Here is a 24,891-nt window from a genome sequence, read left to right on the forward strand (position 1 = left end):
GTTTTCTTGTTTAATCTCTACGCAACGTGTCTTTAAATGAGTTAGCATTCATGTTTAGGATCAAGCGCAAAGATGGTTCTAAATACTTGAGGAGTCTTAACAATTAGATAACCGCAAAGGCTCTAATTAGAATCGGAATTGGTTAGAGTCTAAGATAATTTGAACGTTGCTGCCCAGCCTTGCATGAAGTTGTTATGTGTTCTTGATGGTTTTTCGTGTTATGTGTTGCATGAGTATGTTGATCACTTGTATATAATAATCTTAGGTTTAATTTTCAGTAGATTATTTGTTAGAATTAATCAATCTCAAACCCCCCAATATTTCGATGTATATATGTGAATACTTGTTTATAAGTTGTTTGATTTCTCTTCTTTCGATCGCCCTTTGGTTTCCCCGGCTAGAACGATCCCTACTTGTCCATATTACTACGATTGCAGGGTAATTAAATTGAAGTTGTTTGACCCCGGTTACGCGACACGTCAAGCGCTTAGCGTGAGATGCTACTAGAGCCTGGGAGGCTCTGACCCGAGCATGGTAGGCTCCTCTTACATGGTGATATCTCTTCCCCTTGTGTAATTTTTCTCAAGTTATGTATTTGATTAATCAGCTGGGCTGGTTCGTCTATTCTTACGAGATTCCGGACAATAAGCCGAATGTATGATCACGGTTGCTTGCAACAAAGAGGTTTCAAAGTTTAAACATGGGAAATTATCTAAATAAGATTTTGTTAAATTATTTAATTTTATTTTTTTGTCCACTCACTCTAACGTCTTTCAATTACTTTCCCCTGGGCCCTTCGGTTTCAAACGCCTAGTTTGCAGATTAGCTTAGAAGAGGTCGGGCGTACACGGAGTTGAGGTATAATCAATAACACAGCTTTCGCTAGCTCCCTTATCTATGTTTTCTTTTCTTATTAGAATTCCTCTGATGACCTTTGAGACTGTAGTTAATTAATTAAGGCATGTTGTGTTCTGGGTGTTGATGTAGTGCTGGGAAAAGGGTGGCTCCAGGAGTTGAGGATGGTTTGTTTTGATTATGGAAGTGTATGTTTGGATTTGACAGGTAGGGTTATCTATTTTCAAATGAGGTTATGCCGAAATTTTGGTAAAATTTTCCTTGATCGAGGTGGACCCTGCAGGGTTTACTCCGGATTTGAAATCCGGAGTGGGTCCTGACACATCATGTCTTGAGATTGTGGTGCTTCAGCTAAACAATGAAAGACAACCTAATAACATTTTCCCTCGAGCCAGGGGTTGAGAGAAACAATGATGCATGATGCATATGCGAATAGGGCAAATTCCACTGCGGATTGATCAAGGTCTATTTGTCACAGCATCGAATTGGCATGATCCAGGACTTAAGAGACAGGCTAAGCTAGCATAACACCACTTACGGAAATTATTACATACACTATAGGATAATTATTGATCCTTACCAAACTTGTGATGATCTGGGTTTTGATAATAAATGGTGATAGAGATCAAGTCTTGGACTAAATGAAGGTCGCTATCTATTATAGTACGTTATCAAATCCTAGTTTAAGTCTCTGAGATGAGGTGAAGAAAAAAAAGAATGCCTTGATATGCATGTAACATTAATAAACTTGCTCTTTTGTTTAGGACACAGTTTTGCACTACTATCTGCTATAAGCATGGCAACACCTCATATCACTAGAATATCAAGCATTTATAAATGCAGTACAATCATTCATGGAAACCTTCAATGATTGCATCTGTTGTTTCCACCACTGCGACCAAGTATGATAAAAATGGAGAAGTGATAATGGCTGAAGGATATGATATAGGCAGTCAATATCCCTCCACCCTCTGGTGCTGGCCTTGCCAGTCCAAGTAATGCCATGGATCCAGGCCTAGTCTTATTGTCAGGTGAAGTATATTATAGCTGTGTCTGTGTGTGTCTATATATATATATATATATATATATATATATATAGTCCGGATCTAGAGATGACCTCCTTAAACTCTTAAAGTGAGGATGTTTTTAACCCATTCCCTAGTTACTTACCCACATATGAATCATACAAAAAATTAGCCAAAATAAAAAACGTTTAACCATTTGATTAGCACAATATTCAATTTAATTTTATCTAACGGCCTACAATTGTTTACGTTAATTTGAATGATCAAATGATTATTGAATTAGTTAAAATTTTGTAGACATGTATCTTGCATATGAATTTAGATGATCAACGGTTGAGATCGTTAAATAAAGTCATCTACTAATGTAAAATAGTAGAAATCCTCAAATTCTTAAAGTAAGGAGGTCCTTTTTAAATCCTCCATATATATATATAAAAATATATAGAGAGTAATGTTAATAGCCTTTAAACTGAATAACAAGATATGAAGACTAAATCAGCTTCTTGTGCTCATTGCATGACACCAATCAAGTACAATAAGAACTGTCACCGGAGAATTGTGCAACAAGCCACTTGACCATCCAGCCAATCTAAACCTTCCTTCAATGACAATATCACAATTGAATGGGTCTCAAATAATACGAAGGGTGTTCATAAACGTAGGGAGCAAGCTGGAGACTTGCTGCCACCAAATGGGACAATAGTAGACATATCTCCACCTTCGTTTATCATAGCTCCACAAGGCACTCAAGAGCTAGTTATACAGTTTAATTTGACCCAAGCAATGAACCAATTCACCTTTGGTGAACTCGTTCTTATAAAAAGTTTAAATCATATTGTCAGGCTACCTTTATCAATTTTTCCAGTTTCTATATGAGAATTAAAGATGAGAATATGTCTGATGCACATGGCAAGTAGCTATTACCATGTTATTGTTGTGTTTGTGTGGCTGTGTGTCTTGTTGCCTTATTGGCATTGAGCAACGCTTTAGGTCATTTTGAATGGTATTAAGCAGAAGTGAAGTATTAGAAAAATAGATGATAGAAAATATTTAAAAAAGGTGATGAAATTATATGCCAGAATAGGGCTAACGCTATACAAAAGAAGGAAACTAGAAAAAAGATTCAAATTTAGAATGTATCCTTGACGCAAGGTTATCCTAGCTCAAAAATCCAATACAAAAGCCATTGCCTATCTAAACATCATAGTCATCACACTTGTGCTTCTTTTAAGTAACACTGTAACATGGTTGATGTATATAAAGTTGTGTGTCCTACAGTAAGAACTTTAGCAGATTGATCAAGGGTATGTTTATTTTTGACTATCTTGAAGGCACTTTTGGTATGGTGTCTTTGAGAAGATCGCTACGTATGTTTTAGTCCTCTTCTTCTTAGAAAATTCTAGAGTATCAACCAGTTTTCTATATTGTGGTTTTTTGAATATTTTTTACAAACATAAGGTCTTTTGGTTAAAACTTTTGTAATAAATGTCCATATTTTGTAATTACGAAAGGATCCGGCTCCTCTAAAGTGAGCTAGTTATAAAGTTAGTAAATTTCATAAAATCTAAATCTTTGAAACAATTTAATGGTTCAGATTACACCACATCATCTAATACAAACTTTAATATTCTTCCATTACTTTTCCTTCCAAACAAACAAAAAAATCAAACTTCCGTTTAACAAAAAAAATTAATTAACTTTGATAATTGATCAATGACGAAATCCTGTCCAGTTCGTGATTCATGAAACTCAAATAGCTATTGGTCATGGCTATTAGATGAGCTACGTACTAATGGGAATAATGGAATAAGAGTACTTGAGAGTCTATTTCGTAATTCAAACCGATATGAATCATATTATATCCCAATCCAAACTATTTGTGGAAAACAAACAAAATTATTATTGTTAACATGCTTATAAGATCTGAGGCTGAAAACACAGAGAAATATTCAATTCAATTTCAAAAACAATGATATGAAGATTGAAGAGAAGAAAAACTAGCATTTGAATTGAACTCTAAGAAATAATAGACAAAAAGATGAAAGAATTGAATTGAAGGAGAAAGGATGAGATAGCGGTTCCAGATCGACTTCCAGTTCGTGAATGTAAGTATGAAACATCCTAGCTACCTAGGGTTTTTTTACTTCTTGTTTGGGTGCAAAAGACGGCAACACTAACGTCCGTTTCAAAACCAAAATAAAAAATAAAGACCAGATGTGGCGTGGCATAATAAGATCCATGAGATTATATGTAAGATGGCGATCTAATGAAATTTACAAAAACTGCAGACAAATAACTTTAGAGGATTTTAATCCATTACGAAATATGAACCAAAAATTTACATATTATGACAACCTTTTACAAAATTGAGGACGAATGTGTTGTCGAAATTGTAAATTTTCATATTTGAACCAAATAGGCCATTTGTTCTTGTTCACGTAATATGGTTCTTGGTTTTGTAATTAGGTGGTGTTTTTTGTATTGGGAAAATAATTACATCTTTCACAACGTTTTTACAAACATAAGGACATCTGGTTAAAAAATTTGTAATAAATGTCAATATTTTGTAATTATGAAGTATGAACCAAATTTACATATTTATGACAACCTTTTACAAAATTGAGGACGAATGTGTTGTCGAGATGGTAAATTTTCAGATTTAGACCGAATAGATCATTTGTCTTTGTTCATGTAAATGTGTAATATGGTTTTGTAATTGAGTGGTGTATTTTGTATTGGAAAAATAATTACATTTTTCACAACGCTTTTACAAACATAAGGACATTTGGTTGAAATTTTGTAATAAATGTTCATGTGTTGTAATTACGAGGTATGAATCAAATTTACAAATTTATAACCTATTTTACGAAATTGAAAACGAATGTGTTGTCGAAATTGTAAATTTTCATATTTAGACCAAATAGACCATTTCTTTTGAAGGTTTCGTGAAAGAGACATGATTCACGTCAAAAAAGGAGAACCATGGTTATGAAAGAGCCATGATCATATTGAACGATTATGATGGTTTTTCTTATATAATGGTTGTGCCTCTTGATTTTGTCCTCCTCCTTATTATAGTTTTATATTACGCGAATCTCCTTTTGTATTCAAGTCAAAGATGGTCTAATAACCTAGTTAATTTTATATAAATATCTTGATAACAAATAATGACAACGATGTATCACAAAAGATTTTAAGTAAGTAAGATATGATTGGGAGTTTTTAGTTTAATTCAATTAGGCATGTCCATTTGAGCACAACACATTAAACATTAAACATAAAACAGAATTACAACTGAGATTTAACAGCACACCTGTAGCCAATGCAATGACACACACTGTAAAAATCAAAACAAAGCAACAGAGTTCTCAATAGTTCAAGTGCACAGTAACCCTCAGTAATGTTTCTGCACCATCAGTTGCATGTTGGCCTGGAGGAATCAGTGGTCGCAGCTCTGCGATTCCATTGGCATTCTTAAACTTACCTGTGCCACCAGTCACTGACAACTGTGACATGGTACTTCCAATCTTGTACACTCCAAAGAAGTTGAGGTTATCGTTATACTCCCCTCCTTCCATCATAGCTGTAAATGCCATCAGCTGTCTTGATCCATCTGCAGAGCTTGCCATATAAATACCTTGAGCTTTTCCAAGGGTTTGTGAACCCAAATCAGGGCTAGAAGTCAGTATGTCATCGATGACAGTGATTGTCCCGAATCCCAGCCCCAATCCATCTGCTGCTAGCTGCGTTGCGATATTGCCATTCTGGTTCTGGTCGTTTGTATTTCCTGCAAAAGCTGTTCCAGATAGGCCGGTTCCTAGTGGGAGTCCGGTGGCGCCATTTACAGTTGGAATGGCACCATTGGCATTAGGGACAGCCACCCCATTACTTGGAACAGTGAATCCTATCGGCTTGGCGAAGGGGACTTGACTGCTGTAGATGTTACCTAGCAAGCCAGTGATTGGCCTAGCTGTAGGGCTACTGCCACCAAGAATGTCGTGCATATATAATTCAAGTACGGGTTCTGCTGCAGGATCAACTGAAAATGCTGTGTGCATATTCGCAAGTAGCATCACAAGGAAAAGAGATGAAAATGTTTGCTTGAACATCTTGAGAGATTGATATCGAAGACTAGAGAATTGAAAATTATGAAAGTGTCGTACTTGAGAATTGAACTGTTAGGTTTCTTGCTGAATATGCTTATTGGAAACGAGCAGTGCTCTTGATATAGAGGAGATGGGCACATGGAGTGGTTGAGTAGACACAAAACTCAGGAGGTGAAGTTGTTAGTTCTGTATTATATGTAACAGTTGTTTGAATTCTGGTCTAGGTGAATTAGGTATTGGTCACATATAATGATGATATATGGAAATGGGTTTGTTGCATCACTGGCTCCAGAACACAATCTCTGTAAATCTGTAATTATTGGTAATTGCATTTTGTTTTTATTTCACTAATTTGATGCTAAGAAAAACAAAACAAATGTGTGTCATGAGTACTACTAGAACATGTACATACTATTAGAGCAACTTTAGCATGCTCTATATTTTAGCTTTTAGCTATTTTATAGCGTATTTAGCTTTTTTTAATATTTTCGGAGCTCCAGCAGACTAGTTAAAGTTTAGCTATTATGACTTTTAGCTATCTCGCTAGCTAAATATAACTAGCGAGATGACTCAGATGAGGCTAGCTATAATTTAATACATTCATTGTAAGATATTTTACGTGATATATAAATATATTTAAACTACTTAATCTTTATTTGAAGAATAATGTTGATATAATACTAGCTAAAATAGAGAGCATTGATGCAGCCGCATTTTTAAAGTGGCTAGCCAAAAGGACAGTTTAGCTAATTTGACTAAAATTTAATTAAAAAATAGCTAGCATTGCTAAAGATGCACTTACCATCATGTAGCTTCATCGGTACGTCAGCAGAAGATATCAGAAAGACATATTATGAAACACCGGAGATTACGTTCGTCTCTAAGCACCTTAATTTTCATGTAGATAGTAGATGAAGCAAAAAAATCACCCATAAAAATTTAAAATGTAGGACAAGTTATCAGTCCCTAAGAACATTTCATGAGAACCACACACCCATAAGAGTGATAAGACTCGTTAAACTTTTTTTGAAAAAAAATAATAAAGCAATAACACAGTTGTCTACGAGTTTATTGTCATAAAAAGAGACTTTTGCCAACGAAAAGCTTACATGAAAATGAAATATAATCCGACACCTGATTATATGTCTCATCGTCAATGAAAATTTATCTTTGATCCCAACCAAAAAAATTGTGTATTGTCAAAATGTATAAACAAAAGAGAAGTAGAAAAGCAGCTCTAGTTTCTAACTCCTAATCTGTCTGTTCCACTATGAAGCTATTGGTCACAAACTCACAACTCACAAGCCAGATCTCCAGAAGTGCACAATCCACTGATGTCACTCTTGTCATCTCTATAGTTACTGGTATGACATTCAAACTGTTAGACCATAATCTGTATGTACTTGACCATCTCTTATAAAGATTTTGTCAAACATTATCGACTCTCAATTAGCTACATCTACTGTATTCAACAGGCTGACTGAGGCATTTCAAGACGTCTTCTGAACTATGCCAGCAAGTTAAGGAGTTAGGACAGTGATCGAAGACAGTGTGTCGAAAATTCTATTAAACAGGCTGTAATATTGATATCCAACTGCAGTTTTTCTTTCATCACATTCAGTATACACTATACACACCAGATGAGCTGCTGTATTGCCAACTTTTGCATATTATAGCAGAAGTTAATAGTCCGATTTTTTGTTTCCTTGCGTATTCTGTTTTACTATGTAATAGCAAAATTAGCTACTCAAATGAGAAATGAGAAATAATACTATCATTACGACAAAAACTGAGAATGTACTATGAAAGAATTAGAACTTGAAATACATTGAAAGGAGGTTACATCCACATTGTTTACACTTCAATCAAACAAATAAGACTCGGTTTAAAATTTCCATAAAGTCTGATCATCATCAATAGCTTAGATGGACAACGATCCTCAGCAGAGTCTCTGCACCATCAGTAACATGTTGGCCAGGAGGGATTAGTGACCTCACCTCAGCAAAACCACTAGCACTCTTGAACTTCCCAGTCCCTCCAGTCACAGACAAATGTGACATTGGGCTTCCAATCTTAAACACACCATAAAAGTTGATACTGTCACCATATTCACCTCCTTCAATCATAGCAGTGAATGCCATCATCTGTGTTGACCCATCTGCTGAACTTGCCACATAAACTCCTTGTGCTTTACCAATAGTCTGTGACCCTAGCTCAGGTGCTGTGGTGAGAATGTCATCAATGACGGTGATGGTGCCGAAGCCCAGGCTCAGCCCATCAGGCCCCAACTGTGTTTGGGCCTGCCCGATGGGCTTTCCCGAGAATGTTGTGCCCGACAAGCCGGTTCCAAGAGGGATCCCATTGATGCCATTGACAGTAGGGAGGGCACCATTGGCATTAGGGATGGGGACACCACCTTGTGGTGGAAGGAACCCTATTGGCTTTGCAAAGGGCACTTGACCTCCATAGATGTTGCCTAGCAGGCCAGTTATAGGCCTAGCTGTTGGGTTGCTTCCCCCAAGAATGTCATGCATGTACATCTCAAGAATTGGTTCATGTCCACTGGCCCTGACAGGGTCAACTGCTGCATTGACCAGTAGTGATGAGGCAACTAGAATAGAAAGCAAAATGGTATAGACTGATGATAATTGCTTCACCATCTTGAACTTGAAGTTTGTGTCTCTTAAGGGGTTTTGAGGATTGAAGAATGTAAGTGTTTTGGTGTGTTTTCAATTGGATAAGGGATCCTGGTTTTATATAGAGAGACTATAAGAGAAGGAGTTGTTATAAAGTGAGAATGTGCATCATTCTGTTTTGGGAAAGTATAGTCAGCTAATCACTCATGCATGCAGAATGGTTGGAGCTGATGTGCATGGGTTTGACTGACTACTTTGACTATTGAAAGATATGAAATTTTTGATCAACTTCATATTTTGGTACTCTTAGATTAGGCTGTTTTGCAAAGAAATAGAAAAATAAAAGAAGTGGTAGCTTTACCACCAGTGCATTGGGTACAACCAAACCAAATTCCATAGCTAATGAAAGAAAAATGGACTGAAGTAGTCTTTTCTTTATAGCCACTTGACCTGATAGTCAATCAATTATTTCACATCCTGTATTTGATTTCTTTAAACAAGCGCGCAGGTTTCCATGACTAAAATGTGAATCAACTAAACTGTATACATTAGAGAATACACAACAATTGTATGCATGCATATTGTTTCTGATGTCCTAACAATGGATATCTAATACTCCTAGTTCTCTCTTTCTTTAATGAATGGCTCAAAGAATATAGATACACAAAGAATAATGTTTACAATGGATAATGGAGAGTTGGAGATATGCAACATTGTCTGTAATAACTCATGCCACATCTGAGCTATCAAGCTCCTGAATAGGTTCTTCATGATCCATAACTTTGGACTGCCTGAGAACTGGGGAAAACAATGTCCATACTGCAGAAAAGTTTGGAAGAAAATCCAGAACAAAAGTTGTTATAAGTAACATTTCCTTGCTGAAGTTTACTTTTTGGTTCACCAGTTTGACTGAAATGATAACTTCTTCAAGTAAAAGTTCCTATTCACTGTATGAACCAGACATTTCACCATCTTTCAAGTTATCTGAAAATTTTCTTTATCATTCAGCCCGGTTGAGCAGCCAGATTTGAATAGTTCTGATAGGGCATTATTTTTCTTTTACCAGAAATGTAAAATGGGATAATATAGTGATGTAATTTATTCCTCTTTCTGATTTATGCATAATCTAATGCATCCTGATAAAGAGGGCTAGAAGAAGGTTCTTGAGATCATGTATAGACATCAGTATTAGAAATATGAAATTCTAGGACAATGTATCAGGTACTTACTATATATCGAGGCTGCAAACCACTCATTGACAATCTTTACCCATGTACTAGCCCAGCCAACATCAATGCTCCACCTGATTGGTTTGGAATGTTATTTGCAATGATCGAAATGAAGCGAAAGTTTTCAGACAAGGAAATCTGATTGCCTAAAGCATGGTAAATCTGGAACCTTACTTCTTAGCTGAGTTATTGAGGTTCCAACTGATGAATAGCATTGCAAAATACATGCCCCCCAAGGAAAATACTAGGTGAAAGAACCCATACTTGTAAGGGATGTCATCTTCATGCTGGACTTCGCTATGGCGAAACTGCAGACCACAGGAGAATCTTTTTAGTATATGTTAAGTAATGCAGACCAAAAATCGGGATGCTTTTAGGCTTTTAGCATTCAGAGAAACATCCTTAAATAGTTTGAACTAACTCTCAGTTATGTCCACAAGTAATATGTACTTTCTTTTTGTTTTGGGTCCAACAGCACTGAATAATTGCCTGAGCAAAGCCATTCTGAACCAAGTATCAAACTTGATGACAGGTAAACTTTGTTTTCAGGTCAATGGAATTTTAAGCCTAGATTTCAATTGCTTCTGTGCCATTTCATAGCAACCAAACGAATAATGATTTGTAGACATAAAATTACTCACCTGAAATGATTGTGAATCAACACCAGTGGAAAAAGTTGCCATGACAATAGCACATATTGCGATCAGGAAGCCCTGCAAGTAAGAGTGTTAACACAGCATACTAAACAAATTGGGTGCATGTCATTCATAAGTATGCCGAGTAAAACTACAACTCAACCTTGGCAACATACTTCTCTTGATAACTCTGGATATTTCTTGTACTATTCATGTAGGTATTGACAATTCTAAATTTTAGAAACAGTATGCTTCTACAGTATGCATCATGCAAGAACTACAAAGGCTTACACAACGAATTCATCGTGGATGTAATTTGGATAATGAAATTAGTCAGCATCTATATTTTAATTCAATTGAGACTTTCAGTTTTTTAATTTAAAAAAAAAAGTAAACTCTAATTACTGTTCGTATTATGAAAAGAAATGAAATAACACGAGCAATCTTACTAGTATGGTAGTCCAGTCACCATTAACATTCTCCTGTTTTTGTGGGTTGCATTCCTCATTGGCAGGTTCACTGGAAGTCATGTGTTAAACCCAAAAGAATAACATTACATCATTTGAAGTTGCAATGCAAATTGTATTAGTAGTTTCGTACCTGATGAAAAGCTATTCGGAAACAAATGTAGCTTTAACTCATTTCATCATGTAGAAACTCAGATAAGTACTAACACTAGATACCTATCTGATTTCCCTAATGTTCTTTCATCTATTTTAATCCTATCAAAACTAGTGCTACCGAAATTTCAATTACTAAATTATTTTGAATTAAACATTTTTAGAGACCTCCTTATGCTTAAAGAACCAAGAAATTATCTGCCTGTAGGCATGAAATTATAAGATTTGACATATATGTCTCTCGACAGAAAAATTTATGCACAATATACATATTAGAATTAAGAACAGTCGCAGGTATGTCATACAAAGTCAAGCGGAATCTGAATTGGAAGTTATATAGTTATATACTAAGCGAAATCTGAATTGGAAGTTATATAGTTATAAACTAGTTGCATTAGGCCTGAAGTCCTAACCTTCTGATAGCAGACCAACATAGGAAAACAATGTATGAAGCCATGATTCCAGAAGATAAAAGGCCTCTGTTTACCTGCATTAAGCATATGCACATGACTTCATAAGCACTAGGAAGGAGAATGAAACAATAGCAACCATTTTATGTAACTAATAATGCATCAAATAGAATTTCGAGGAGACATACTATAATGAGGTTGTTTAACTATGTACTAGTAATAAACCTTAGAATGTAGGGATACAGACATCATTACGATAAGTAGAACTCCAGTCCATATGATGAAAAAAATGTTGAGAGAACAGGAGGATTTCATCGCATAGGATGAGTACATAACTGCAATTCCACACAGGGATCCGATGTAGAACAATGTAGACATGAACAATCCAAGGGAGCAGCTGTAGAGAATATAGGACAAGATATATTAAAGCTATAACCAAGAGAAGCAGCTTGTCTCATTTCCAAAGAAGTTCAGAAACTTACTTACCAAGACATTTTTACTTATAATTGAAATTATTAAGAAAATAATATGTGCAAGTTTGACAAGTAATTGTGACTCCCATTTTGAACTGGGTAATTGGGACGCCTTAATTTAGATTGGTAATCAAGCTTCAAAGCAAGCTAGCTAATTCATCTCAGGCCATTCAAAATGATTTATATTTTGTTATTGTAATCAGTAGTTTGTCTTTAATTTCTATTTTGTAGTAGGTACGGTGCCGTGCCTAATGATAACTAATGATAACTTTTAATAAGATGTCAGACCTCTGCTTCTTTTGCTCGTCAGGCATCCAGTACTTATTCCACCATCTAATAAACTGGATCACACTCATAAGCTGGAGAACAAGAAAAATCCTATCATGAAAAGCAAGCACCGTATGTCATCATAATGAAAGTGAGCTGAATACTAAAAGGAAATTGATAGTTTATGATCTAATAATATTTTCTCCTATACATGAATGTGCCTTCATTTCAATTAGATGATGAAATCATGTTTAAAATCTAAATGCAAGTTCGAAAGTAGGAATAGCTGTATTCAAATACAACAATCCACAAGCTTTGTTCCTTTAGTTTCTGTCTTCTATATTTTTCACACAATTAATGAGTTTTAAAACTCCCAAATAAATTTCCAAAATACTGCTAACTAACACAGTATGGGTTTGATAGTTATCATTCTGGTTTGCTTTTCTTTAGTTCTGTTTGAAACAAAGACTGAAAATTTACCCAGCACCGACACGAGCAAATTCACCTGCAAATAGGAATAAGCCTGTTAATTTAGAACACCTTTCCAAATAATAACAAAGCAAAGAAGAATCACAGAAAAAAAAAAATTAGTCCCCAATCTTCAGGGTGACTCAAGTTTCATTCTCAAGTGATGCATATAAAATCAAAGATGACAAAAGATAAAAGAGTACAGGATTGAAAGAAGTATGTAAATTGACTCTCAGATGAACCTACCATATATATGAATATAATCAGAAGGGCAGAATATCGGAATCATCATCGATACAAGCCATACGAACAACTTTGATCCCCACCACCCAGAATGCCATGCATTGCGAGCTTTATATAGTTTTCTTGTTTTACATGTTGTCAGGAACATTAGAAAGAAAAATATCTGAATTCAATGTTAAGGATACTAGTACTTATAATCTGTAGCCAGTATAAATATGAAGTGTATGTGTAGTATAATTGAGAAGCATCCAACGATGCAAGCAAGAAAAAGATACAAAGCATCCTAAACTCACACGCAGAACTCCTTGTGTATGGAAACAATCACTTCCACCATGTCCACAAGATTTCAAATCTGCAAAAGAAATTTAAGACGAAAACAGAATATATTGACATAATTATATATACCTTTCTGGTCCCACACGCGTGGAATTGGTCACTTCCAGTATCTAAACGTTGTTTATATGCAGAAGAACATATTTGTGGGATTTAACATAGAGATATCACAGTGGGGAAAATGAAACTGAGACTAAGACATAGGGACATCGGCATTATAGAAGTTACTCACGGTATTGAAATTAGGAGCTTGTGTTCTGCATAACATTTGATCAAATTTAAGCAAGAAGGAAATCCAGATCTTTTGGGAAGGGGAGAACAGTTACGTACAGTGGAGCTCAGGTAACACCCTTTGCCCATAGTCACGAACAAACCAAGCACAAAGATTTGTAATTAAGAAGATTATGCCATATGCATAACGGGCTCGCAGAGCCTTTTTCCTTTCTGGCAAGTGATCAAATCTCCTTTGCTCCAATGATACAGGTACTCCTTCCCAAAGAATAATCGCACCAGTAGGTTCAAGTTCAACTAGTTCAGCTGATGTCCTCATTCTGCAAATGAACTAATGAAGGACTAACATTTAGCTTCATTTCAACCAATACATTGTTTCATGGAGGTGCAGACTGTTAGATTGACAAACTTCCTCCGTCATATACAAAGTAAAATGATGTTTCCTCTAATAAAACAGAATAGAAAAAGAGTGTGCATAAGAACAATAGCTCAAGCCAAAATACTTGAAACGACAACTCTGATTCCACATCTCATTATTGACAATAGGAACCTGAAAACTTAACTCGAAATAATTCGAACCAACCAGGACAGTGCAAGAAACTTCCACCAGTTGATCATAATACATTAATACCTGAGTTTATGATTTCAGCATTGTAAGGCAGAGAAGGAACTTTTTTCAATGCAAGAATGGACTCAAAAGAAGCGAGTGACAATGGGGAAGAAAATCAAGCACCAACTCAAATCAACCCTTCAAGAATTAGTCTATGATAATGAAAGAAATATCGAGTTTACTTGTTGACCCAAAAGAAACTGACCTTTAACTGCAAATTTGAAGTGCAGCGTTAAACTGCATGTTGACAGTGCTGAGCAAGAAATGAAGTTTCAAAGTCTTTTGCCGCTCTTATATAATGAGCAAGTAGGTTATCAAATTAGGCAGAGACATATCAAATATCAAAACGATGGTTTAAGAAAAAGGGTAACTGGAAGCTGGCAGCAATATACATATAGCATATTAAATAGCAAAAACGCTCCTAGCCGCTGATCCCATGAACCCTTTGTCAATGTCCTTTTCTGTGATTTCAAGATCCCTCATTTCAAAACAAACATATAATATCGAAACACTCCGATTAATCACACACACCACAATGCCACATATCAATGAACTGTTGGTAAAACTTTTGTCTCCTTTGTATTTCGTTGGATTTTGTCAAAATAATGTGTAGCGTGCATTCCAAGTTAGGTCATTACTCTCAACCTCATTTCCACGCATTCCAAGCACCAAGCAACAATATTTAACAAGATCAAGGAGCACCCAGAACAGAAAACCTGATAAACAATCCATCTCAACCCACAAGATGGTGATGCATGCCAATCCGTGAGGTACAACTACAGGGTTATAATCTATCATAGAAAATGAGGTACATGTTGAAACTTGCTATTACATGCAAACCGGGTAAATACATAGCAGACCCGTTTTGTGTGTGTGAATGTGAATAACTTGAGTGACGACGAAGACAAAGGAATGGAGGAGATATATGGAAGATGGAGTTTCTGAGTTTGGTTGGAAAAAGATGGAGACTTGGAGAGTGAAAGACAAACAACGTCAAGACAGGGGGCTGGAGGGCCCTTTAGAAACGCCATACGCGCCTCCTCTCGTGGGGTTTTTTCTGTGACCGTTGCCTCTAAACGGCGGAGGCAAGGCAAAAAGGAAGTCCATAAGAACATGATTAATTAACATTTTTGTAAGTGAACAGGTGTTCAGTTGGCTCTATCTTTATTTTAATATTACCCTTAAGCGGTTTAAGGGCTACCTCATCTCTAGTCTTCAACCTTTGCCGAAATAAATAAGTACAAAGGAAGAGGGGACTAGGCCGAGACCACCTCTAAGGGGCATAATTCAACAAGCTGGGCATCCCCTAGCTTAGCTTGAATGTAACCAAACAATAACAATATAGCATACCATTTTACAACAAGAGACCTATAACAATGCAAAGGAAAGATACATAAAATAAGAGATCTCTCATATCATAAAGCATAAGTTCAATCATGAAATGCGTTTCAATCTTAATATGCAAACCCAGTATACACATATTGGAGGCTAGGGTTTGCAAAAGGTTGGAGCAGCTGTGACAGTTTCCATCCCTTCTTAATCGCTATCTGTTTTAGTTCTTCAAAGTCTTGATATAAACAACCAAACAATAGAATATCAAGTGAAAAGGTCCAAGTGTCAGTTTGGAGGTATGAATAGAACTCCCTATATGGAGGCCAAAAGCCCAACAAAGAAAACAAAACAAAATAGTTATGCTCCTAAAACTAGCCAGGAGTTTCCACACAAATCATCCAACAAGTTGATGACTTGTGGAGGATGTTTCATCATGAAATGCGTTTCAATCTAAAAATCCAACCCATAATACACATATTGGCAACTAGGGTTTGCAAAAGGTTGGAGCAGCTATGAGAGAGTTTTCATCCCTTCGTAATCGCTAACTGTTTTAGTTCAAATTCTTGATATAAACAACCAAACAATAGAATTCAGAATTTATGAGATTATAATTGAAGGAGTTAGAAATTCCATCATTTCAAAATTTCTCAAGCATCGAGAAAAGTCGCATCTAAACACAAAGGAAGATTATAGCAAATTAGACTGTATAGGGAAGTCAAAAAGTTACGTGGATAAACACTAGGTTCGAAGTCAGCAAGTAATTCTCAGTAAACCGAATGTAGCACCCCACGACTCTACTAGTCTACAATAACAATTTTGTGTTTACACATTTGCAACAATATATATTACGAAATCCTCGGAACACTTGATGTTATGGATGACAATTTCATTGACCAACAATACATTTAGGTAATAGGAAAGTACTTTTTCTCAAAGCACGAAACATACCCATGTATACCACAAGCTACATATCATTATAGGAAACCGGATAATAGGAAAGCTGCACCACTTCTTCTCAAAGAGCCAGAGGATCATTATAGGAAACCAGACAATCACCAAAGATTTTTATCTGGACACAAGTGCTCTTCATCGTCTGAAAAGATGCAAGACATCAGGAAATCAACTCAAATTTTGCCATATTCTTTTAAAGGTAGTTATTACTGGAAGTCCATTCACATAGTGCACATTTGGAAACTCATGTATGCCTGTCCGAAATGAAACAGGTAAAACACACGCACACCCCAAGCAAATTACAGGTAACAAGAAAATATATATATATATATATATATATCTGAAAAATATATATCAGAAGTATACCTGAGTCTGAATATGAGTCTGAATATGTCCAACGATCTTTAATGAGGCGATCAAAATCTACCACACACAACACAAAAAAAAGTAAATCCAGTTAATCTCCTCAGTACCAGAAACAAAAGAAAAAAGAATAATAAATTGATCCACAAATTCTACGGAGATATTGCAAATGCAAAGATCGTATGAACAAAGAAAGAGACTATAGGAGGGTGAGAGATCCCTGAGGCCAGAAGGATAGGAAGGGAAGGAGTTGCCTAAATAGCAATCCTACTATGGATCATGCAGGTTAAAAAGCTATCCGTAACAGCTACTGTAAAAACCTAAATAGCAATCCCCTGAAAGTTCCCTTCAGAAACCAATTGTTCACACCCAAACAAAAACTAATAAAAAATCATCTTCATCAACACAAAGAATCCAAGGAAACCCACAGATAATATTCCTTGCAAACCTTACAAAAGCACAAGTATAAAACTTACAGTCATCATCCTCGTCATTGGTGTCACTGTCGGAGTTCTCGTTCAGATCAAGACTATCTAAAGAAGGCACAGCAACTGCTTCAGAACAAAAAAATACAAACAGCAAGTTGTTTGGCCTAGTATTACTACAACAAGCAAACCTAAGATAAATTGCAAACAAAAAGAGAGCCGTACCGTCATGGGGAGAAGGGGAGCCATTATTTGGTTCCACAGCCTTGGTGCTTGTTTCATGGTAACACTGTTAGGGATGAATGGAAACCCAAAAAAAAAAAGTAAATAAATAAATTAAAAATAAATAAACATATGTCAATAGTGCTAAAGGAAGAGCAGAACAACTGGATCTTGGAAGAATATTACAAACTACGAAGTTGCTTATGCAAGGAGATATGTGAAGAAAGAAATGAGAAAAAAGTAGGAAATCCTAAGATGTCAACCGAGATTACTCACTCTCTAAGAACTAAAATGAATCACTAATATTCTATTTGCCAAAATTACTCAAACAGGTGAAATGATCAGCAATTACCAAAACCAAAAGAAATTTGCCAATATCTTAGTTGGTGCCCCATAGCTTGAGAACGAGATTCACAAAAATCAAATATAATAAACGACAAGAAAATCATACCTTGAAGAGTATCTTTGTTTTGGACGAACTGAGGCCCTTCGGCCTTGGGCAATTTGTTTGTTCAACCACTGGCTGTGGCAGCCATGCCTGCCAAATTCTGGATTTAGGGTTTTCTTTTTCTTCTGCGAAATTCGTGACGAGTTGGGGTTTTATGTTTTCCGGTCTCAGAATGCAGCTTTATAGATGTGGTATCGGGTCTATTTCAACCAACTGGATTCGGTTCCCCATTTTAAACTCGGATTCGGGTCTATTTCAACCAACTGGGTCTCGTAATTAAGGATCTTATTTATTGTCCATCTTAACCATCTATTTACTACAAATATAATTTACATCGATAATAAATAAAAAATAATACTTAATGAAACAGTAATTGACCAGTCAAAAAACAAAGTGGATGGAAACACATGTCCAATGACAGTTAATAGTGTCTTGACCCAATGACATGGTGACCTAGTGACCCTGACCTTTTAACTCAACGGGTGAACTTGCTCTAAGCTTTACATAGAATCTTAACACGCTTTACAGTATTGTTTGCTCAAAAATCGTCTCAACCGAGATGAGGGCCGAGGATCTTGAGAACAATCGTCCTTCTGATATGCGCGGGCATGCCAACTCGAGGCCTATTGGCCAAGCGTGGTTTTGATCAAAATTTTGCGCCTGATCTGACTTCTTCCAAGTAATTGTAGGCCGAGAAATGAACTGTCTCGGCCTTTAGGTTCTCTTGCCTTTATTGCAAGGACTTTCGGTGTTTTCTGTCACATCCCGACCCTTATATTTTTATCTTATTTACTAGCTTGATTATAATAAGAATTTTACCGTCTCCGTCATTGAGTTAATAGTTTAATTGGTCCCTAGAGGAGTTTCGGGGACGATTATGTGCGGAGGATTATTCGTGGGAGGAAAATATGTTGACGGTAAAAATGGTAAATTTTAGCTAGTAAAAGGTAATTTTTATTAGGGTATTATTTTAGGGTGTAAATTTTAGAGTGGGTTTTGGTATATAAGGTTGTTGGACTGGGTGTAGAGGCCCATTTCTCTTTTCTCTTTTTCTCCTCTTTTCTCCTCCCGGTTCTCTCTCTCTCTCCCGAGCCCCTCCCGCTGTCCGGTTTTCCGGCCGCCGTCCGGCCACCGTCTGCCGCCGCTCCGGTCCCAAACTGACTGCCTCCGACCCAGCTTCCATTCTAGGCCGGTAGCAGCTCCCCTAGCGCCGCCGTGAGAGAGCGGTGCCGCCCGAAAGGTTTGACTGCCTAGAGCTTCCGATCGCCGGAACTCCCTCCTCCTCCTCCGGCCACCAAAACCGGTGATCCTTGGCTCGTTTTGTAGCCCTCCTCCCGTGCAGCAACCCCTCCAATCAGCTCACTCCCTCTTGAGCTAGGTAAGGAGAAATGTGGAGTTGAAATTTCTAGGGATTTTAGGTGTTTGTGTTCGATTGCCCTAGTTAGGCTTGGATTTTGGGTTTGTGCTAGTCAGGAAAGTTGTAGAGCTTGATGAGAGGAGTATTCTGTTAAAATTTCATAGATTTTGGAAGTCGCCGGAATTGGCCTCCGGCCGCCGCCGGTTGAGAGATTTTAATGTTGTTAAATTTGGAATATTAAGGGGAGTTTATTGAAGTGAGTTATGGAATTTTTGGATGAGTTTTGGATAGGTTTATGAATTTCCGAAGTTAGTATTTTTGGCGGTTAATTTATGTAGAATCCGGCGGTTGGATTAAAGTTGTTTAAACTGTGGGAAAGTGTAATTACGGTTGCTGGTTCTAGGGTTGAAATGTGGACCATTTCGAAGTTAGGCAATGATGAGCGTGTTAATGGCTCTCGGTTAATTTCTGCCTATTTTGTGTAAATATTGGAATTTCGGCTGGGAACTTAATATTATATTTGGAACAGGTCGTGAGGAGGCTCGAGCTGACGAGGCCCCAGATCGACATCAGGCTTAGACCTAATTTGTGAGTGGACTAGCTATACGTGTTTTTCCACCATACTGAGGTAAAATTCCATTATGGTGCGACGTGAGCGTTAGACGCAATCGTCGTATCCCTATATAAAAATAATAATTTATATAGGGGATATGCGCGTATATTTATACACCGTCTTTTCCACCATAATGAGGTAAAATGCCATTATGGTGCGACGTGAGCGTTAGACGCAAGCGTCGTAGCCTTGTGTGAATTTTCTATTTGTTTTTATTGTTTCAAGAAAATTCATACAAGGGATATGACGAGTGTAATACATACATATTTTATTTTAGTCTGAGAGGCTGTATTTTACTGAGCGTTGGAGACTGGCCGGAGCTAGTCATGAAATTTCCAGTTTTCGTGTTGAGTGTTTTGAGCTGTCGCATGCAGCATATTTTTCTATGGAAAAGTAAAATTGGGAAAGCATAAAGAATTATTTCATTTATTTTATTTTTGTCCACTCACTCTAACGTGTTCAAATGTTTCCCCTGGGCCCTTCGTTTCAAAATGCCCAGTCTGCAGAGTTCGGGTTGGACCTAGTAGGAGACGAGGCATAGTCACCCGCATTTCCACCACTTTTCATCAGTAGGTTACCTGTTTAACCTACATGTGGTTTCTTTTTCCGTTAGTGTTTAGTAGCTCTGAATACTTGGGTTTAATGTATATTTTTTTCGGTTGTGGGTGAAGACTTGTTGACGTCTTAGAATACTTGTTGGAGGATTTATGTTATCTTTTGGATAATTATATTTGACGTTTGGATAATGTTGTGTTGTTGGTGGTAGTTGTATTTGGGGAGCACGTAGGCTCCAGGAGTTAAGGTTGGATTAAAATTTTTGGAAGTGTTTGCAGGTTTTCTTTAGGAAGGGTTGTCCATTTTCAAAGGAGGTTATGCCGATTTTTCGGTAATATCTTTCTTGGAGGTGGTCCCCGCACGACTTACTCCAGGTTTCGGGGTGAAATTCGGGGTGGGTCGTGTCAGTTGGTATCAGAGCTTTAGGTTTCCTTTTTCCTGCTTCCTTGTCACTATCATATTTGCCTAAGTAGCACGTAGTGTCTGTAGAGTGATGATCCGACCGCGGCGGATTCATTGGCATTTTATGCTTTTGATGCTATGTGTTATTGGGTATGTGTGATAGTTGTGTTAGTCTTGTTTATGGACTACTAAATATCTTCTTCCTCAGGTACTATGCCTCCTAGGCGCCCACGGCAACCCCGTGTGGCTACTTCGACCAATGCCGATGAGGGCAATGAGGTCAGGGGACTGGTTGATGATATTGGAAATATGCTGAGGGATGTTATAGATCGAGCTCCACACCCTCATGCAGTGAAGAGGAGAGAAGTTTATGTGGCTGGAGCAAGAGAGTTCAAGGGTGCCAAGGGACCCCTTGATGCTTATACTTGAGTGGACAAAATGGAAAAGGCTTTTGCGAGCACAGATTTGCCAGAAGAAAGGAAGGTGAAGATGGCAGTGACTTTCCTGGATGATTCAGCACATCACTGGTGGTCGCTCGCTAGCAGGAATGTTGAGGATGCTCTGAATATGTCGTGGGAGCAGTTTAAGACGCTTTTCTTAGGGCAGTATTTCAGTCCTGCCCACCGCAGCAGAATTCAGTCGGATTTCCTGAATATGAAGAAGAGGGATGATGAGGGTGTTATAGAGTTCCAGGAGAGGTTCACTTCCCTGAGTTACCATGTGTCATATCTGGTTCCTGATGAGAGGACCAGGATGGAGATGTTCATTGGGGCACTTGGTGGAGTGTTTGTAGATAAGATGACGGGTGTTTATTACCCGACTTTCCCTGATGCTGTTCATGCAGCCATGGCCATTGAGTCTATGGGGATTTATAGTGCTCGGCCACGAGATTTCGGTGGCCCCAGTCAAGGTCCATCCAAGAAAGCTGCTTCATCATCCGCTTCTGGGTCTTCTGCTGGTAGTGGCAGTGGTGGTAGATCTAGCTCTGGTGTTAGAAGCAAGTCTAAGGGACGTTTCAGAAGTTCTTCTCGGAGTCATTTGGGTAGGCAGCAGTCTGGGCAGTATGGTTCTGGTGGTAGTTTCCATGGTGGGTCATCCGGTAGCCAGACTTTTTCTTATGGGCAGCAGCAATTTTCTGGGTGCTTTGAGTGTGGTGGTCAAGACCACTTCAGGAGAGATTGCCCATTGTTGGCTCAGAGGACCACCCCCACCCCTACTCAGCCAGTTGGTCAGTCTTCAGCTAGAGGCTCTAGTAGTGGTGCCCAAGGCAGTGCTTCAGTTAGAGGTGGCTCTCAGAGAGGTGGTGGTCAGCGTGGACGTCCCATGACTCGCACTAGACTGTATGCTATGACCCAGCAGGAGGGTCGTACTTCTCCAGATGTCATCATTGGTACGTTATTAATTTTCGGTCAGCTTGCCTTTACTTTAATTGATCCCGGAGCCATGCATTCATTCATGTCTAGTAGATTTGCCCTCCATGCGAATGTCCAATCATTGTCTATTCCAGGCGAGTGGCATGTGTCTCTACCCTCCGGTGAGGTGATGAGAATAAATTGGGTATTTAGTGGTTGTGAAGTTTTAGTGGAAGGAGTTAATTTCGAGGCTGATTTAATTCCTTTAGATATAGTGGAGTTTGATGTGATCTTGGGAATGGACTTTTTGGAAGCATATAGAGCTATGGTAGATTGTTTTCAAAAAGTAGTGGTGCTTCGAAGTCCAGATGGTTTTGAGGTTGCTTTCCAAGGGGAAAGAGATGTTATTTCTAGTTGCATAATTTCCGCTGTTGCTGCAAGGGAATTGTTGAGTAAAGGCTGTCAGGCATATTTAGCTCATGTGGTGGATACAAGTATGGGAGTTGTGGGATTAGAAGATATTCCAGTAGTAAGGGAGTTTCTGAATGTTTTTCCTGAGGAGTTGCCTGGTTTACCTCCTGCAAGGGAGATAGACTTCTCTATAGAATTACTTCCCGGAACTATGCCTATCTCTCAGGCACCTTACAGAATGGCTCCAGCGGAATTGAAAGAGTTGAAGACTCAATTGCAGGAGTTGGTAGATAAGGGTTTTATTCGGCCTAGCATGTCTCCATGGGGTGCTCCAGTGTTGTTTGTTAAGAAGAAAGATGGCACCATGAGGCTATGCATTGATTATAGGAAGTTGAATCAGGTCATAGTGAAGAATAAATATCCGTTGCCTCGGATCGATGATTTATTTGATCAGTTGAGGGGTGCCTCTGTTTTCTCTAAGATTGATTTGAGATCGGGTTATCATCAGTTGCGGATCCGAGAGGGTGACATAGCCAAGGCTGCTTTCCGATCACGTTATGGTCATTATGAATTTGTGGTGATGCCTTTTGGACTTACTAATGCACCCGCGGCGTTCATGGATCTCATGAATTGGGTGTTTAGTCCATATCTTGATCGTTTCGTGATCGTATTCATAGATGACATATTGGTTTACTCAAGAAGTGAGAAGGAGCATGCCAAGCATCTACGAATAATATTGCGGACTTTGGAAAAGTCGCAGTTATTTGCTAAGTTTAGCAAGTGTGAGTTTTGGCTAGATAAAGTGGGGTTTTTGGGTCATGTAATTTCGGCAGAAAGAGTTAGTGTGGATCCCCAAAAGGTGGAAGCAGTGTCGAATTGGAGAAGACCTACCACTATGACGGAGATTCGTAGTTTCTTGGGATTAGCAGGTTATTATCGACACTTTGTGAAAAATTTTTCAAAGATTGCTGCTCCTCTCACAAGATTGACCAGGAAAGGGGTTAAGTTTGAATGGTCAGATCAATGTGAGCAAAGTTTCCAAGAATTGAAGAATTACTTATCAAGTGCTCCTGTTTTGGCACTTCCGGATGATAGTGGAGAGTATGTGGTTTTTTGTGATGCTTCTAGACGTGGTCTAGGTGGAGTTTTGATGCAGCATGATCGAGTTATTGCCTACGCTTCTAGGCAATTGAAGACGCATGAGGGGAATTATCCTACTCATGATCTGGAGCTTGCAGCGGTAGTTTTTGCTCTCAAGTTGTGGAGACACTATCTTTATGGAGCCAAGTGCCAGATATTTACCGATCACAAGAGTCTTCGGTATGTGTTCACTCAAAGAGAGCTTAATATGAGACAGAGAAGGTGGATGGAGTTAATCAATGATTATGATTGCACTATTAAGTATCATCCTGGAAAAGCTAATGTGGTAGCGGATGCTCTTAGTCGAAATCCCTCCATATCTTTATCTCATATAAAGATGGTTCGTGTTCCGCTTCTTTGTGAGTTGCGAGCTACAGGAGTGGATTTATCAGTAGATGAGGTTGGTGCTTTGATAGCCAGTTTTCATGTGAGGCCAGTTTTGGTTGATAGAGTGCGGGAAGCGCAGTATAATGATCCTTCCATAGTTCGATTGATGGAAAGAGTTTCGAATGGAGCTGCAGCCGATCATTTTTCAGTTAGAAGAGATGGGACTCTATTGTTTAAGAACCGGCTATGTGTTCCAAAAAGAAATGAAGAGTTGAAGAGTGAGATTATGGAGGAAGCTCATAGCTCTGCATATGCTGCTCATCCGGGTAGCACAAAAATGTATCGGATTTTGAAGGATTATTATTGGTGGCCAAACATGAAGAGGGAAATTACAGCTTATGTGAGTAGATGTCTGGTTTGTCAGCAAGTAAAAGCTGAAAGGCAGAAGCCTTCTGGATTGCTTGAGCCGTTGCCTATTCCAGTGTGGAAGTGGGACCATATCACCATGGATTTTGGTTTTAGTTTACCTCGTACCCGTGAAGGGCATGACGGTATTTGGGTGATTGTGGATCGACTCACCAAGTCTGCACATTTCTTGCCAGTGGGAAAGAAGTATAAATTGGATAAATTGGCGGATCTTTATGTGAATGAAATTGTGAGGCTTCATGGTGTTCCTGAATCAATAGTGTCAGATCGGGATCCTCGATTTGCTTCTAAATTCTGGGGAGCTCTTCAGGCAGCTTTAGGTACCCAATTACTCTTCAACACTGCTTTTCATCCTCAGACTGATGGGCAGTCTGAGAGGACTATTCAGACTTTGGAGGATATGTTGAGGGCTTGTGCCTTGCAGTT

The 24,891-nt window shown here is 38.1% G+C and overlaps 4 protein-coding genes across 4 annotated transcripts; all 4 read right to left on the bottom strand.

Annotated features, from left to right (window-relative positions):
- Positions 1-5,248: 5,248 nt before the first annotated feature.
- LOC101301978 lies at positions 5,249-6,076 on the bottom strand. Its single transcript, XM_004301002.1, has one exon. The coding sequence runs from the start codon at positions 5,987-5,989 to the stop codon at positions 5,249-5,251; it is 741 nt and encodes a 246-aa protein (XP_004301050.1). The 5' UTR covers positions 5,990-6,076.
- Positions 6,077-7,838: 1,762 nt separating this feature from the next.
- LOC101310995 lies at positions 7,839-8,705 on the bottom strand. The gene has a single exon (XM_004299166.1). The coding sequence runs from the start codon at positions 8,644-8,646 to the stop codon at positions 7,900-7,902; it is 747 nt and encodes a 248-aa protein (XP_004299214.1). The 5' UTR covers positions 8,647-8,705; the 3' UTR covers positions 7,839-7,899.
- A 644-nt stretch (positions 8,706-9,349) lies between these two features.
- LOC101302271 (serine incorporator 3-like) lies at positions 9,350-13,850 on the bottom strand. Its single transcript, XM_004301003.1, has 12 exons — positions 13,631-13,850; positions 13,243-13,319; positions 12,971-13,130; positions 12,737-12,761; positions 12,278-12,367; positions 11,742-11,913; positions 11,520-11,593; positions 10,936-11,005; positions 10,493-10,564; positions 10,026-10,159; positions 9,852-9,925; positions 9,350-9,441 (listed from the first exon to the last, which is right to left on the bottom strand). Exons 1-12 carry the CDS (start codon positions 13,848-13,850, stop codon positions 9,350-9,352), a joined length of 1,260 nt encoding a protein of 419 aa, XP_004301051.1.
- Positions 13,851-16,221: 2,371 nt separating this feature from the next.
- Positions 16,222-18,113, bottom strand: LOC101302561. Its single transcript, XM_004301004.1, has 6 exons — positions 18,093-18,113; positions 17,886-17,972; positions 17,438-17,501; positions 17,264-17,320; positions 16,791-16,847; positions 16,222-16,566 (listed from the first exon to the last, which is right to left on the bottom strand). The coding sequence occupies exons 1-6, from the start codon at positions 18,111-18,113 to the stop codon at positions 16,526-16,528; spliced, it is 327 nt and encodes a 108-aa protein (XP_004301052.1). The 3' UTR covers positions 16,222-16,525.
- Positions 18,114-24,891: the final 6,778 nt, after the last annotated feature.

Source organism: Fragaria vesca, linkage group LG5 (assembly GCF_000184155.1).
Source record: "Fragaria vesca subsp. vesca linkage group LG5, FraVesHawaii_1.0, whole genome shotgun sequence".
In the NCBI taxonomy this organism is placed as follows: domain Eukaryota; kingdom Viridiplantae; phylum Streptophyta; class Magnoliopsida; order Rosales; family Rosaceae; genus Fragaria; species Fragaria vesca.

Excerpts from the sequence above, each read along its gene's own strand:
- LOC101301978 (XM_004301002.1), bottom strand. The coding sequence starts at position 5,989 with ATGTTCAAGCAAACATTTTCATCTCTTTTCCTTGTGATGCTACTTGCG.
- LOC101310995 (XM_004299166.1), bottom strand. The coding sequence starts at position 8,646 with ATGGTGAAGCAATTATCATCAGTCTATACCATTTTGCTTTCTATTCTA.
- LOC101302271 (XM_004301003.1), bottom strand. The coding sequence starts at position 13,850 with ATGAGGACATCAGCTGAACTAGTTGAACTTGAACCTACTGGTGCGATT. Across the intron at positions 9,926-10,025 it reads CTCAATAACTCAGCTAAGAA|GTGGAGCATTGATGTTGGCT; the intron begins GTAAGGTTCCAG and ends CAAACCAATCAG. Across the intron at positions 9,442-9,851 it reads GTTTGCAGCCTCGATATATA|TATGGACATTGTTTTCCCCA; the intron begins GTAAGTACCTGA and ends ACTTTTCTGCAG.
- LOC101302561 (XM_004301004.1), bottom strand. The coding sequence starts at position 18,113 with ATGGGGAACCGAATCCAGTTG. Across the intron at positions 17,973-18,092 it reads TGGGGAACCGAATCCAGTTG|GCATGGCTGCCACAGCCAGT; the intron begins GTTGAAATAGAC and ends AGAATTTGGCAG. Across the intron at positions 17,321-17,437 it reads CTCCCCTTCTCCCCATGACG|ATAGTCTTGATCTGAACGAG; the intron begins GTACGGCTCTCT and ends TGCCTTCTTTAG.